Here is a 17227-nt window from a genome sequence, read left to right as displayed (position 1 = left end):
GATGTTTTTTTATAAATATGTGAAATTTCACCCATTATAAGTAAATGGGAGAAAAAAAAGATGTAGAAAAATTCATAAAAAATTTGAACTTTTAGCTACTTTTCCCAAAATGTAATCACATCTATTCTGGGTCACTGGCAATCTATAAATCCAATTTGGTATGAATTCAACAAATAGTTTTGCTGCTACAAATATGTGAAATTTCGCACATCATAAATAAATGGGAGAAAAAAAAAAATTTAAAAAAAATTCATAAAAAATTTGAACTTTTACCTATTTTCTCCAAAATGTAATCACATCTATCCAAAGTCACTAGCAATCTATAAATCCAGTTTGGTATGAATTCAACCAATAGTTTTGCTGCTACAGACATGTGAAATTTTGCCCATTATAAGTAAATGGGAGAAAAAAAGATGCAAAAAAATTCATCAAAAATTTGAACTTTTACCTATTTTCCCCAAAATGTAATCACATCTATTCTAGGTCACTGGCAATCTATAAACCAAATTTGGTATGATTTCAACCAACAGTTTTGCTGCTAGATAGTTAACAAAGAAACCGAACCAAAAACAAAACCCCTTGCTTCACCTTTGGGAGGCAGGGCAAAAATCAGTCAGTGAATCACAGATCACATCAGGCCTGTTACCCATAAGCTATAGTCAGTCCAAGCAAATGCATCCCAATCTGAGCTTTTCTCTCATATATGACGCATTTGTTGAGTTCAGTAGATCATCAAGAGCACCCACTGTATGGAATCTGCGCTTTTCAATTCTCATCTGCACCATTTCCAACTTATACCATGTTCATATTGTCATCCTTAGTGTTCAATTCGGACTCAGATCAGATTTTTTTTTTATTTTGCTGTTCATAAATCGACCAGAAGACCTTCAGGAAACCCAAGCCTCACAAAGAGGCTCCAGACCGACAGGCAATCGAATGACCCAGTTGTGAGGTAGAAGTGCTAACCACTACACCACTCAATAGTTTTACTACTATATACACCAATCAGCCATAACATTCCAACCACTGATTGGAGAAGTGGTATTAATACAATGGCACCTTTCACTGGGTGGGTAGACTAGGTGGCAAATGAACATTTAGTCATTAAAGCTGTTGTGTTGGAAGAAGCAAAATGAGGAATGAAAGGAACTGAGTGACTTTGCCATGGACCATCTTGTAACAGTGATGACTGGGTCAGAGTATCTCCACAGCTGCAGGTCTGTGGAATGCATGTTTTTGTGGACAAAGGGGGATGTACACAATATTAGACAGGTGATAATACTGTTCTGCTCTTGTGAATGCTCAATTGGTTGAGATCCAGTTCTTGTTCTTTAGGCCACTTTTGATAGATACTAACCACTTCATACTGGGAATGCCCATCAAGCTCTGGAGATGCTCTGACCCAGTGATTTGGCCATCATAATTTCTTCTTTGTTAAAGTTGTTCAGATCCCTACTCTTGCCCATTTTGTAGTTTCTAATACGTCAACTCAAAATGTTAATTTACTGTCCAATATATCCCACCCAGGACAGGTCTCATTGTAATGACATATTCAAAATTAATAACACTTTGCCTGTCAGTGGTCATAATGTTATGGTTGATCGGTGTATGATGCTTTGATTAATTTTATTGCTGCATTAATTTACGCATATTGTATATACTTACTACATTAGACCTACTTCATAGCATGTGAGTAACTACTTCCAGTCCAAAGCTGTCCTGAATTTCCATTTAAAGAGATGTAGGAGTCCCATGAATTCTTATCTGACTTTTTAGACTAAGGTCACACTGAACAAGAGCAAATTTGGAACCATTTCAGGATCTGCAATCTCACTAAATAGATGAGAATTCATGCAGCTTTTTGGTCACTCTAGATTGACATTAAACACAACTGTGCACTGAAGAAATTCAAATACCACAATGTGCTTCAAATAACCTCAACCTTAAAAAGCTGCAGCAGAGAAATACAACACATTAATGTAACAATGAAATCTATCATGCAGACACCACTGCTTTTATGCATTCAACTCCATTCAAGACTAATCTATTCACAACAGAATCTATTATAGCCACCTTTAAAAATAACTTAAGTCAAAATACATAGATCTGAGCTATAACAGGAAATGAACAGTATGCTGATAGCGTGAATGTACTCTTTGAAATCAAGGCATGACATTAAATGTTCTGTAGATGCACGCTGCATATTACCACAACATTATCTATTAAAAGAATCAGTGACGGAGACTCCCAGCTTTGTGCTACTAGCAGCTGTACAGACCTTACTATACACAGAAGCATGCATATTATCCCTTTGATCATATTATAGGAGATGGAAATAAAATACACAGTGAATTTCCTTCCCCTGATACTTTGTAATACCTCTTCATGCCTACAGGATGCATTGACACGAGCCAAACTTGCTGCACCCAAGAAACCACTGTGATGTAGACGGATGCAGATGAGGTCAGCAGCGCTGTTGGATGGAGTGCAAACAAGTTCCGACTACTGGGCAGAAAATGGTACACCTGGGAGGGGCACAAATTTCATGTAGTTATTCGCCCAAGAAACTTGACTGGCAGAAAGGTAGAAGAGGTTTCAGCATCAACACATTTGCATACCAATTGCTTTCGTCATTAATTTCCTTTTCCACACTACAGTATCAAATGGATCAGCTAGTAAAAGAGTACTATAAAATGTGAAAAATTTCCACAGAACTTAACCCATAAAGACACAGTGCTACTTTTGTGTCAGTTCCCAAATGAATTTTTCCTCTATATTTAACTTTCTTCAGTGATTTGTCATTTATTACAATATTATCCTCTGTATTTTGTGTTTTTTTTCAGTGAAAATCATGAATTGTCCTATATTTAATTCATTGATCATGTAGATTTTCATAAAAAGCTCAGAATTAGTTAAAAGTTAAGGGTTATTACATAAAAAAGAGAGAAAACTGAAGAAAAAGGGACTTTCAAAAATCTATCAATAACTGAATGTAAAAAAACAGGTGTTTCCATTTACTGTCATTTATTAAACTCCATGGTTTTACTGGTGAATCAATGTTATAGAAGATGACTGTTTCCATGGTAACTACGGAGCCACTGAATGTCAAATGGCTCATATCTGATGACTATGAGAAGATGAAAAGCTGCATTTTACACCAATTATTTACATGTATTTATAGGATTAGTGGATCAACAGGTATCAAACAATTTACATCAGTTGATTCTTTTGGTTGCCAGAGGATGCATGGGTTTTTATGGGTTAAAATAATATTCATAATTAATGCCACTTTGAACAGTTAAACACATTACATCAGTACATGACACAAAAAAGACAAAAATCTAGGAATGAGAGCTGTATTATTTTAGGGGTTTCTTCTACATAGGTTGCTTGAGACCTTCATACTGTAGCGTTTTGTGTGTATGTACACCTGTAGTATGGCCTCAATAAGGGTGATGGTCTTTCCAGTGCCTGGGGGTCCAAACAATACATAAGGGGTTGGGCCGACACTCTCCCACTAAGATTCTTTTCACTGCCTCTTTCTGAGAGGGGTTGAGATAGGGGTTAAAGAAGTGTCCTTGCTGGGCAGCGGTTTGGACGGCATTCTCCATCTATGAGTAATTACATATTTATCACTGATTTGTTTAATGTTAAATAATATGGTCATTCCTGTTGTATCAATATCAAAATACATGAATACCTTTAGTCTGTGTGGACTTTGGACTTCATGTCAATTGAAATGTTCGACAGGTTTCCACTTTCCACGGCTGGAGCCTGGAATTAAAATGCAATCACACAAAAGAAACATTACATGTAATACCACCCTTGCCCATTTTTCTTTTGTTATTTCACCTCGTTCGCCTCAGTCTTTTGTTTGGTTCTGATTCATCTATCCACTCTCCTGTCCACTGCGGGGCCTGAACAATAACTCTTGATGGAAAGAGAACTGCAAAAACAGAATGAAAATGACATATCTACAAAAATACCTCTACAATAAAAGTAGTGAAACTATCAAATTTGGGTCACTAAAAAAGAAGAATACGTCAGAAGTACTAGATGGTTGCATTTTCTAAATATGAAAATTCTATGCTTTTCACATTGAGAAATGGGTTTGTTCAAAAGGAATGTTCATCTCCAGTCTCGAGTTCCACTTCAAAACACTGTGTGTACTTAATACATTCAGTTTCCTGACTTTCCAGTGTCCATCCATCCATCCATTATCCACCGCTTATCCGGGGCCGGGTCGCGGGGGTAACAGTCTAAGCAGGGATGCCAGACTTCCCTCTCCCCAGACACCTCCTCCAGCTCTTCCGGGGGGACCCCGAGGCCTCCCAGGCCAGCCGAGAGACAATAGTCTCTCCAACGTGTCCTTGGGTCTTCCCCGAGGTCTCCTCCCGGTGGGACATGCCCAGAACACCTCCCCAGGGAGGCGTCCAGGAGGCATTCGAAACAGATGCCTGAGCCACCTCAGCTGGGCCCCTCTCGACGCAGAGGAGCAGCGACATCTACTCCGAGCTCCTCCCTGGTGGCTGAGCTCCTCACCCTATCCCTAAGGGTGCGCCCAGCCACCCTGCTGAAGGAACTCATATTCGAACCCGCTTGTATCCAGGATCTTGTCCTTTCGGTCATGACCCAAAGCTCATGACCATAGGTGAGGGTAGAAACATAGACTGACCGGTAAATCGAGAGCTTTGCCTCTCGGCTCATCTCCTTCTTCACCCACACCGACCGGTACGATGAACTGCATCACTGCAGACGCTGCACCGATCCGTCTGTCAATCTCACGCTCCATCTTTCCCTCACTCGTGAACAAGACCCCAGATACTTAAACTCCTCCACGTTGGGGCAAAGACTCCCCACCGATCCGGAGAGGGCAAAGCACCTTTTTCCGGTCGAGAACCATGGCCTCGGATTTGGAGGTGCTGATCCTCATCCCGCTCGCTTCACACCTCGGCTTGCAAACCGCCCCAGGGCACGCTGGCACTTTCCAGTGTAAGATTTATAAATACATAAATACACTACAAACAAAAGTTAAGGATATTTCTTTTTTTTTTTGTCATTTTTGGCCATTTGTAAATAAAACTAGGTCTGGTCATTAAAAAAACGTGTTTCAATTCAAGTCACAACACAAAAAAGAAAAAAAAAGTGCTGTGCAAGAATCCCAACTGGAAAAATAGCCCCAGAATTAAAAAATATCCTAACTTTTTTGTTTATAGTTTGTGTATATATATATATATATATATATATATATATATATATATATATTATAATTATATATATATATATATATATACACACACACCACAGTCCGTCCTCAAACTTATTCATACCCCTGCCATTTTTTGTAACTTTTTGTTTTTGTGATGAAATGAATGAGTTTTGTCAAGTTTGTTTGTGACTTATATGTGATACACAAGTGAGGAAATAAGAACAATGATACTTGGAGAAATACTTTATTTCAGGAGTATTTTAATAGAGGATTTCAAAAAAACGCCATGTTCAAAATTATTCATACCCTAGGTTTATTAAGTCCAAAGTCTTTCTTAATAGTCAATAGAGTAGCCTTTTTCTTGATAATGGTTCCTGTAAGTGTCCATAAGTTCTCTTCTGTCTCCTTTGGGGTTTTGGGTCCACTCTTCCTGGACCCAAGCCTCTAGCAGGGTCCGGTTGGATGGTTTCCTACACCATCACGCTGAGCCTTTGGCTCCCTCCACAGATTCTCTGTATGATTTAGGTCAGAAGCTTTGACTGGGTCCATGTCCTTGAACCACTACTGCACTACCCTGATGGTATGCTTAGGGTCATTGCCCTGCTGGGACGTCAGTCAGGCACCAATCTAGAGTTTCTCAGCAGACACTTCCACATTGTCATCCAGGATGTTGATATAATCCTCCTTTTCATGATGCCCTGTATCTTGATGAGGTTCTCGGTGCCACTAGCAGAAAAGCAACCCCATAGCATTATGTTGCCACCACCATGCTTGATGGTTGGGGCTGTGTTCAGCTTGCGTTCTTCTCCTTGCTTCCTTCAGATGCAGTCAACATCCATGTGGCCAAACATCTCCATCTTTGTTTCATCAAATCACTGGATTGATGACCAAAAGCTTGGATCTTGGTTAAGAAGAGCTCTAGGAAATGCCAGATGAGCCTCCTGATGTTTCATCCTGAGTCATGCCATCTTCCTGTGTCTGCATCCATGGAGACCTCCTTTGTGCAATACTGGCTGGATGGTTGTCTGTGATACCTTCATACCTCGGTTATTTTGGTGGCAACATAATACTATGGTTATAACCTATAATGCTAGGATGCTTCTCTGCTAGTGGCACTGGAACCTCATGAAGTTACAATGCATCATGAATTTAACATAATTATATCAGACGTCCTGGATGACAGTGTGAAAGTGCTGAGAAAACTCTAGACTGGTCCTGATTGGATGTCCCAAGCAGGACACTGACCCCAAGCATACCACCAAGGTAGTGCAGTAGTGGTTCAAGGACATGACCCAGTCAAAGTCCTAACCTAAATCATTTAGAGGATCTGTGGAGGGAGCTAAAGACCAGAGTGATGTGGTAGGAGACCATCCAACCGGACCCAGCTGGAGGCTTTGGTCCAGGAAGAGTGGACCAAACACCCCACAGGAGACAGAAGAGAACTTATGGACACTTACAGGAACCATTATCAAGAAAAAAGGCTACTCTATTGACTATTAAGAAAAGACTTTGGACTTAATAACCTAGGGTATGAATAATTTGAACATGGCGTTCTTTAGAAATCCTCAAATAAAATACTCCTGAAATAAAGTATTTCTCCAAGTATCATTTGGTTCTTATTTCCTCACTTGTGTATCACATATAAGTCACAACAAACTTGACAAAACTCATTCATTTCATCACAAAAACAAAAAGTTATAAAAATGGCAGGGGTATGAATAATTTTGAGGACGACTGTATATAATATATATATATATATATATATATGTATACAGTACAGGCCAAAAGTTGGACACTACCTTCTCATTCTTTGCATTTTCTTATTTTCATGACTATTTACATTGTAGATTCTCACTGAAGGCATCAAAACTATGAATGAACACATGTGGAATTATGTACTTAACAAAAAAGTGTGAAATACACTGAAAACATCTCTTATATTCTAGTTTCTTCAAAAGTAGCCACCCTTAGCTCTGATGACTGTTTTGCACACTCTTGGCATTCTCTTGATGAGCTTCAAGAGGTAGTCACCTAAATGGTTTCCTACAGTCTTGAAGAAGTTCCCAGAGATGCTTAGCACTTGTTGGCCCTTTTGGCCTTCACTCTGCGGTCCAGCTCACCCCAAACCATCGTCGACTGGGTCAGGTCTGGTGACTGGAGGCCAGGTCATCTGGCGCAGCACTCCATCACTCTCCTTCTTGGTCAAATATCCCTCACACAGCCTGGAGGTGTGTTTGGGTCATTGTCCTGTTAAACATAAATGATGGTCCAACTAAACGCAAACCGGATGGAATGGCATGTCACTTCAGGATGCTGTGGTAGCCATGCTGATTCAGGTTGCCTTCAATCTTGAATAAATCCCCAACAGCGTCACCAGCAAGCACCCCCACACCATCACACCTCCCCCTCCATGCTTCACGGTGGGAACCAGGCATGTAGCATCCATCCGTTCACCTTTTTCTGCGTCGCACAAAGACACGGCGGTTGGATCCAAAGATCTCAAATTTGGACTCCTCAGACCAAAGCACAGATTTCCACTGGTCTAATGTCCATTCCTTGGGTTTCTTGGCCCAAATAATCTCTTCTGTTGTTGCCTCTCCTGAGCAGTGGTTTCCTAGCAGCTATTTGACCATGAAGGCCTGATTCACGCAGTCTCCTCTTAACAGTTGTTGTAGAGATGTGGTCTGCTGCTCGAGCTCTGTGTGGTATTCATCTGGTCTCTAATCTGAGCTGCTGTTAATTGCGATTTCTGAGGCTGGTGACTCAGATGAACTTATCTTCAGCATCAGAGGTGACTCTTGGTCTTCCTTTCCTGGGGCGGTCCTCATGTAAGCCAGTTTCGTTGGAGCGCTTGATGGTTTTTTGCGACTGCACTTGGGGACACATTCAAGTTTTTTGAAATTTTCTAGACTGACTGACCTTCATTTCTTAAAGTAATGATGGCCCACTCGTTTGTCTTTACTTAGCTGATTGGTTCTCGCCATAATATGTATTCTAACAGTTGTCCAATAGGGCTGTCAGCTGTGGCATCAACCTGACTTCTGCACAACACAACTGATGGTCCCAACCCCATCAATAGGCAAGAATTCCACTAAGTAACCCTGACAAGGCACAGCTATGAAGTGAAAACCATTTCAGGTGACTACCTCTTGATGCTCATTAAGAGAATGCCAAGGTGTGCAAGGCAGTCATCAGAGCAAAGGGTGGCTACTTTGAAGAAACTAGAATAAGAGATGTTTTCAGTTATTTCACACTTTTTTGTTAAGTACATAATTCCACATGTGTTCATTCATAGTTTGATGCCTTCAGTGAGAATCTACAATGTAAATAGTCATGAAAATAAAGAAAATGCGAAGAATGAGAAGGTGTGTCCAAACTTTTGGCCTGTACTGTACATATATATATACACATATAGAACATATGTGTGTGGTGTAAACCTATTGTACAGAATATATGCAAGGTATTATCATGCATCTTAAAAACATTACCCAAGCAGCACTAATTCATCTCAGCAAAATTATCTAAGATATATTACATTGCATCTCTAAATCTTTTAATTTCAGAGTGACACAATAAAGAGGAATTATGTTTGTCTCACAGACAGGACACTTTAAACATGTTAACATGGCTTTACAGTTTCCAAAATTATTCAAAGTGCATGATTATTAATCAAAGCAGAAAGAGATGCTATTTCAATTTATCAGAGTGACAAAAAAAATTAATAAAAATTGAGATTAGATAGAGAATGGGCACCCACAGGAGCCCATTTGGAGAAAATGTTCATTTGTGTCCATTAATAAACTGGCTCCGTCAAGAATTTCAACATTTCACTCTTTCATTGTCAGCTCCATTACAGTCTGTTGGCTTCCTATTAAAGTGAATGAATGTTTGGGGGAGAGGACTTAATATGATCTCAATAAAACAGTCACTTACCGTCTCTAAACTGCTTAGCCTGTTCAAGCGCAAAGTGACAGTGCCGTGCGGTCAATCTGATGACACAATCAGTAATATTCTCATGTCACGGCTAAAATGCAAATGATTAAAATGTCATGAATCGAGGATGTATTAAGATGCCCTTTTCCTCACCTGTTGTAAGAAAACTCAACATCTAGTGGCTCTCCAAGGTAGCTGCGCTGGAATTCTGAGTGTACTTTAAGACTCACATCCTCATTATTGATCTGAAAACAGAAGGAAGGATTCACAATATAATGACTATTCATTATTGATCAATATTACATGTTTTTAAATTTTTCTTTTAGTCTTGCACATGATGCTTTGGATTATGAAATTTTGGTACCTCTGTGACATAACTAATGTACTTCACTACCACACCATCACTCTGTGGTTTCTTTAACACTACTCTGTCACCTGGGAAAATGGAAAAGAAAAGTTCATCACACAAACTCATAATGTTTAAGAAAAATAGGACCAGTGGTCCTGTAGCTCACCGGCAGGTTCCATCAAAAATCAATAATCTGAATGTGTGAGGCTGTTAGGTTCTGTCGCTATGTTAGAGTCTTGTGGTCTTGATGCAGGAGATCAATCTCCCAATAGAAGTGGTGGTAGTTTCACTGGAGGAGAACTCAACAAATTTAATGAAAGTCCATATATGACTTCCTATCAGTGCTCAATAGTAACTAAACTGATATCTCTAACCACCTCCATGTTTTAAGCCATTAAAATATGGACCATTATAAGTAAAAGACTTTTTTAAAATATTTTAAGAACTAGTGAGAATTCAAAAATCAAAATTTCTCAAACTGTAAACAAACTTTGTAGACATTATTCCAAGGAAGCCACATATAAAATTTGAAAATGAATCCAACCAGTGGTTTCGTTGGAGAAGATGTCTGAAGAAATTGCTAACGAAGATGACGTCAGACACAGTACCCTCACAACAGCTCATGGCCTATCGGCCGGTGAGACAGTAAAAAAACTCAGATTTCCTCACCTATATAAGACTGGGTCTGTGTTCAGCCAAACCTAGAACCTCTAAGTGCAGGTAGGTGGCTCCTTTTCTGAGACTGGCTCCATAGATTGTGAATTCTTTCACCTCCTGCTCTGCATGCAACTCCTCAAGCCACAGAAGGGTGGAAAAACGCGAATGCAAGTTAGACGGCGACAGCAACCTAATCAAGAGCCCGTAAAAGAAGAAAAGTGTAACATTACACCAGGCCCTGTAGGCAAACCAATTTTTCTCCCGACGACAGGAAAAAAATGAAGGACTGAAAACATAAATAGCATTCCCTGGAGTCAAGTATGTGACACTATAACTGCAAAATAAAGGATGTTTTCTCTTCTTTACATTTCATATCATCTTGCTAAAGAAATAAAGAGGCCCAAAGGTTTATTCTGTTTTGACGAAAGCTACATTAAAATTTATTTGTTAATCATGAAAGAATATAGCAGAAGTTTAAGAGTAAAACTGACTCATTTATTAAAATATTTTTTAATTTGCTGGCTTTTATGAAGCCATATTGTACAAGAAGCTCAATCAATCTTATTTTTTGCAGCTTTCATTAAATTACTTTACAGAATCAAATACTCTTACCTCTCCTAGACAGGGCTGAACCACCAGCACATCTCTATGCATTTCTACACAGTTTCTAAGACCCTGTGGCACAGGGTAGTTCGGGAGAAAGTTTGGCAGCTTCCGCTTAGTAAGCTATATAGGAAAGCAGATCTCAAGACCAAGTAACACGAAGTGACCCAAATTTTTTCCAGTGGTAAAACCAAATGAATTAAACTATGATACTGAAACAAATCTTCTACAGTGCAAGCTTTACAACAACATCAATATACATTAGTGCCCGACTAGAAACCAATAATAATAATAGCTTTGTACATCAGATATTTGTTGTGGAAACTGATTATTAGAAGATAAGCACTAGTTCACTATGTGAATAAAATCAAATTAAACCTAAACAAATATTACAAAAGCATACAGGGTATGTGATGAACATAAGACAAACAAAATATAGGTATACAGGCAAAAACAACATGAAGATCTTCACAAGATCAGTACTCTTTGTGAGGTAACTGTATTTATTGTGATACCTTGGTGCATCTCTTGGTGCAGGGACAGTGATTACGTGATCATAAGCAGACACTGGTGGGAATGGTTTGGGCATCAGTGGACTATAAGGAAAAGAGGGCTTCAGCAGCTCCTCCACTTTGCTTCTTACTGTGACCTCAAGGCGCCTCCCAATGGTGAACGAGGAAAAGTGCAACAGCAAGCAGCTCAGAGCAACTTCCTAGGCACCTGAGCAATTTTCCATCAAAAAGAGCTGTTAAGACACCCTACTAATAACATTAGAGAGATTCTTCTTACCACAGCAATAAACAGCTTGTTTTATTTCAGTGCTAGGTAAATACAAAACATTTCATTCAACTACTGCCACTGTATGAATGCACAGAACAACTTACTTTGATTGGCAGGCAACAGCAACGGACAATCTCTCTCCTGGAGGAATATCCAACTTGCTTTCTTCTCTTCTTACACCATGGAAGTGGGTAGCCTCCTTCAGCATTTCATCATCTTCTTCTTTTGCACATGACCCAATAGCAGCCTCAGACACTGAGCAGTTTTCCTGCAAAACCTCTTGATTAGCGACAGTGGTTTTGACCCTTTGACATTAACCACGGTGAATTGTTCCTTCAAGTCCCAGCCAGCAAATTCACAGCACTTCAGCGTGTGGGTCTTTAAACCTTTGTTTCTATTTCAAAAAAAGGATGAGAATCAGACAGTATATTCTGTCTCTTTAGTGACAATTATTTATAGAGACCATATACGTTATTGAAATTTGTGTGTAGACAAAAAAAACAATACTTCATTTTACTTATACGATTAAAATGTAAGCATTTTGTTTGTGGTTACTCACTGAATCCAGAGCACCAGCTCTCTTTTCTCCCCAATCATTAAGTCCCCAAAACAGCCATAGTCGGTTACATCCAGCCCTCCTTTGTTTCCAAAATGCACTTGAGTTCAGCTTCTGGATGAGGCTTATCAGCAAAGTTCACACTGTATCAAGAATAATATCACAAACCATTGTGTCACTTGCCTGTGAGTCACACACATCGAAAACAGACCAAAAACTGTGTGAAATACCTCTGATGGCAGGGCGCCATGCACAGAGCCCGCCAGCTGTAAAAAGACTGACTACCTCTACCATTACCACATTAACCAAGTGGCCTTGCAAAGGTTGATAGTTAGCAGGCAGAAGGACAGAGTCCAGGCTGAAGAAAACACTGTCATCCACCACTCCCATGTTACCATTCAAACTTGTCACATGCACCTAGAGAGAGATGGTCATTCAAAACAAGGAGCGAAAATGAAACAGGTCATTAGATGTACAAAACACATTCACGGTATTGATCAGCTAGAGCAGGAGATATTAACTTGCACAAAGCTAAAATATTTCTTGAGTGCTTAATAATTTGAATTACCTGTCTAAGCGACAATAGCGTAAGGGAGCCACAGATTTAGCTTGGGTGGCATAGTTGCATGGATTGATAAAATATTCTGCCTGGACCCAGTCTCCTTTCATTGGCTCATAACCTAAGAGTTAAAGGAGAAAATACACAAAACAAGCCAAAGGCCAGCCCTTTAAAGAAACTACAAAATTTTGGTGGTGAAAGTTTCCCAATCTATTCTCAGCATGAAACTTGACAAAACATTAATGTGAAAATATAGGTGGCTGATAAATCACTCAAAACTGCTCTTGGGTTTTGGAACTCAATGACCACTGTCAATATAATAAACTGATTATATTTACGGAAAATCTCATGAAGGTGAGTGGCACATATTTTTAGTATGTTAAATGCAGTGACTACTGATACCTTCCAAAAGACTGTGGCATGAGAAATAGGTGTTGCTGTTAATGTAGCCTCCATCTCTATCAAATGCTGTAATTGTGCCAATTAGAGGCCGAAGCTGCAATGAGTCCGCTTCTGTTGAGGATTTTCCTCCATTCTCCCAAGCGTCTGCACTTTCTCGACCTAATATAAAGAATTATACGACAAAATAAAGTGAACATGCATGTCTTATTCATCTGATTCACTCATCATGCAGTATATGTAGTACTGTGCCTCATACAAAACCACTCATACTAACAGATTAGTTGTTAATGCTATTGAGGTTTGAGATTTTATGTTTTTTTTGCCTTTTGAAATGTTTTTTCCAGGTATCAACACAGTTTAAGCATGGTCCAGGCTGTAGCAATTGCATTTAGGTTAATTAGTCTGCTGACATTCTGATAAGTGTTTGTTTTTTTTAAAGAATGATTGCATATTTCATTACTTTAAAGCAATTTTGGGTGAGAAAACTCTGAAAGCTGACATTCTGTTGGACACAGCAGATGGCACAGGTGGCACTCATCAGGTTTATGCATATCATTTGAAGTTTTCTGAAGTTATAAGCATCTGTTCAATCTGATGTGGCAGCTCCACTGAGTCCACTGTTTCAAAAAGAAGTGAGAGAAAGTTGAGATGTAAATAAGGCCCAGTGCTTAATTTTCTCACCCGTAACGCCTTCCACCCTCCTTGAGCTCGATCACAAACTGCAGTGCAGTTGACCACATCTCCTTCCTTCAGTGGGACTCCTCCCACACGTCTTCATTGGTGAAGTAGATTGTATCATCTAATATGCCATGGTCAAAGTACACCTGAGTCACAATACTCCCTTGCAGGTGGCGAATTTCCCCCATGCCTCACCAAAGAAGGAAATGTAGATAAAGCATATGGCATCAAATTCATTTGTGTTTTTTCTCTCAAAGTATTTATTTAGCAAATGTTTCATACTATGGTACTAAGCGAGCATTGTCAGGTAGTAATGATGCATTTACCTGTTCCTTTGGGGTAAATGTCGTCTCCATCCACCTCAACTGTTCTCCACAATGGAGAAATCAGTTTGGACATCATCCACATCATGACACTGAGCATATCTGCATGACTGGTTGAAGCACCTGGCCGTTAGCTGTTAGCAGGAGCAATAAATGTGATACAGCTAAAGCTAACTACATACTGTTACTCCAGAGGGTGAAGCTAACTAAAGAAAAAGAAACCTCCCCATCTAACAAACTAATGCCACCTTACCTTAGATCATCACGATTATTTATAAATACTTTAATAATGAGGTGTTTTAGAGAACATACAACTTAGCTGTAGTTAGCACAAACTTCGATATGTGTGGTGACAGAACCAAATGATGGAGGTTAAAGGTCAAGATGGACCCGTTTAAAAGCAAAAGTTAACTTGATGCACTGAACAAAAATACAAACAGCGCCAAATTACAATTCACTTATAAGGTCTGAAACCAGGTTCACGTTCAATTGCAAGCACATAAACTTACTCTGCCGTCACCTGCAGTCAGGAAGATGATCCTTTCACTGGTGAATTCGAAATTACACTGTGTTGCGTTCAGGTGCTTTTATCATTGTGGTCCAGCCAGCCCCAGTATTTTACATGTGCGCTATTCATCTGATAATTACGGTGAAGTAAGTTGACTAAAATGGTTTAAGGTTATTTTAACATGAAATAAATCTTGTTCCTTCACAAGTATTTCACGAATCTGGTGTTTTGGGTATTAGTTCTTCATATACTATTAGCACAAAACACTATGAACTACTTTACTGTGTAGTTTTGGAGTGATCATTCTTTGAAATCATACTCCTTTCAGGCCACAAAAGTGTGTTCTTATCTGAAAAAGTGTTAAAAACTAAATTCAATGATGAATAAAATAAATATTTCAATGAGTAACTTGTGAATTTAGTATATCTGGACGCATAATTACTCCAAAACTACACAGTAAAAGTAGTTCACTGTGTTTGAGCTAATAATATATGAAGTACTAATACCAAATATACAGGATTCATGAGGTACTTATTGGAAAAATTAATTTTATTCATCATTGAAATTAGTCTTTTACCCCCATTTCAGGCACGATAGTAACATAAACTTAAATATGATGCCAGGAACTCAGATTTTAATACAACAATATTTTATTTGTACTGAATGATGTTGGGATGGCCTCTCCCATTGTAGGGTTTGTGGTCCAAAGTAATGTTTCCCATAATGTATATTTAGTCTTTCTTCTGTTTAATCAGGTGAGCAATGAAATGTGGGCCACCATCCTGGCTCTGATCTGGCTTCATGGTTTTCAGGTGGATGCTAAGGACAACTGGGAGCTTTTGCCTCTGAAGGCTGTGTCGTGGCTCTGCTCACAGAATGGTAACACACTCTAGAAGAAAGTCTGTTCTATTATTGTAGCTTTGTTGTATGATGAGTTAAGTGAATTCTATTCTTACATTTACTTATAAATGTTAGTTTGTTTTTTCTCAATATCGTGTGTTCCAGAGTGTGTGAACTATGAGGGGCCGTGTAGGACAAAATTCACAAATGCATGTGCACATACTACTATAAACGCCTCTTACAGACACAAATGAGAAACCTCACAGATATACACTCCTGAGATTGCACACACACACACACACACACCAGTGAAAGCACACTCACATGTCACTAAACGCACACACACTACTGAAAGTACACGCACATACCCACGGGCGAATGCACGCATACTACTTTACACACCTCTCACATACACAACTGAGAAACCTCACACATATACACTCCTGTAATCGCACACACATACATGTGAAAGGGCGCACACACACCAGTGAAAGCACACACGCACACTAAACACGCACATACACACACTAATGACTTTACACATTTCTATATATTTATATGCATGATATGTGATATATGTGTGTATAAGAGGCAATATTTGTGTGTATGTGTGGTAGTATATGTGTGTATGCGCGCATATATATATGTATATATATGTGTGTGTATGTGTATATATATATATATATATATATATATATATATATATATATATATATATATATATATATATATATATATGTATATATATATATATATATATGGAACATTTTGAGATGAATTGACTGACTCAATATTTTTAACATTGCTGAAGACCTAAATCTAGTCTAACATTGTCCATCTTCAAAATTTACATGTACTTTGGTTGATAAATGACAAAATAGTTTTTGTCATTATATCAACTAAAGTTTGTCACACTCTATTCCTTTTTTTTTGTTTTTTTTTGAAAAATTCAACAAGACTTATTCAAAAAGACGTCAATACTTATTTTCCATGTGTTCGTAGTTGTCTGTTTCAAAATAAGCCTATAAACATAAACTCCAATCCATTATTACTATTATTATTGAAAATTGGGCTTTTTCCTCCATTACACACTGTAATTTTGTTTTGGAAATGGTGCACCCAAATAACAATAGCAAAGTTCTTGCATGTTTTCTTTAATGTAGTTGCATAATTTCATAAATGCACCAAACATTGCATTATTGTTAAGTAAATGCAAAGTTAAACAACAAATTAATCACAGTCTACCACATGGCAGCCACCTCATAGATGGGTTTAAATATGTTCTTTCACGGCTCCAGACAAATTTCTTCCTTCTGTTCAAGTCAAAAATGTCTCTTTATATCGTAAAGCTTTCTGACCCCAGTCTAATTAAATAAAATGCACCAATTATTTCATTAGACATCTCTATATGTGACTGTATCTACAGCTCCTTTATTTATTTTGTCAATGAGACAAAACCTTAAGACATACAATAAGTTTTATTTGTGTGATATTTATATATTTCAATTAATTAGACAAACCTCACAGAGTCATATCATGCTGCTTAAAACACAAAAATCAGCATAGGCCGCTAAAAAGCACAAAATGAGCAGAAATCCTACAGTCCTGCCTCACATTGAAAGTGTTTCTGGGAAATGTATTCACTTCCCCACATTGACATAAGGGGGCGCTGATTGTACAGTACAGTGGAAACTGCTGAAGCTGTGTGTTGAGGTGAGAATGATGAAAGCATGTGCTGGCACGTCATCACATCATAGAACCTAAATGAAAGCAGGTTTCGTGGGGATGACTTTAGATGAGTTAGTTTCATGTCTACTAAGGCCTAAAGTA

The 17227-nt window shown here is 38.6% G+C and overlaps 1 protein-coding gene across 1 annotated transcript in view; it reads right to left on the bottom strand.

Moving 5' to 3' along the window:
* Positions 1-14134, bottom strand: part of LOC115420391 (RNA helicase Mov10l1-like) — a 40022-nt gene extending 25888 nt beyond the window's left edge. Inside the window, 17 exon segments of the mRNA XM_030135627.1 lie at positions 2380-2502; positions 3398-3502; positions 3504-3611; positions 4596-4618; positions 9143-9198; positions 9296-9387; positions 9507-9586; positions 10169-10338; positions 11267-11410; positions 11636-11836; positions 12091-12175; positions 12178-12230; positions 12318-12372; positions 12375-12506; positions 12657-12767; positions 13049-13207; positions 14053-14134. Coding sequence (XP_029991487.1) covers positions 2380-2502; positions 3398-3502; positions 3504-3611; positions 4596-4618; positions 9143-9198; positions 9296-9387; positions 9507-9586; positions 10169-10338; positions 11267-11410; positions 11636-11836; positions 12091-12175; positions 12178-12230; positions 12318-12372; positions 12375-12506; positions 12657-12767; positions 13049-13207; positions 14053-14134 — 1779 coding nt within the window.
* Between the last annotated feature and the right edge of the window lie 3093 nt (positions 14135-17227).

The sequence above is a fragment of the Sphaeramia orbicularis genome, chromosome 6 (assembly GCF_902148855.1).
Source record: "Sphaeramia orbicularis chromosome 6, fSphaOr1.1, whole genome shotgun sequence".
NCBI classification, from domain to species: domain Eukaryota; kingdom Metazoa; phylum Chordata; class Actinopteri; order Kurtiformes; family Apogonidae; genus Sphaeramia; species Sphaeramia orbicularis.
Note: the sequence above shows the minus strand (reverse complement) of the source record. Positions and strands in the feature narration are given on the sequence as shown.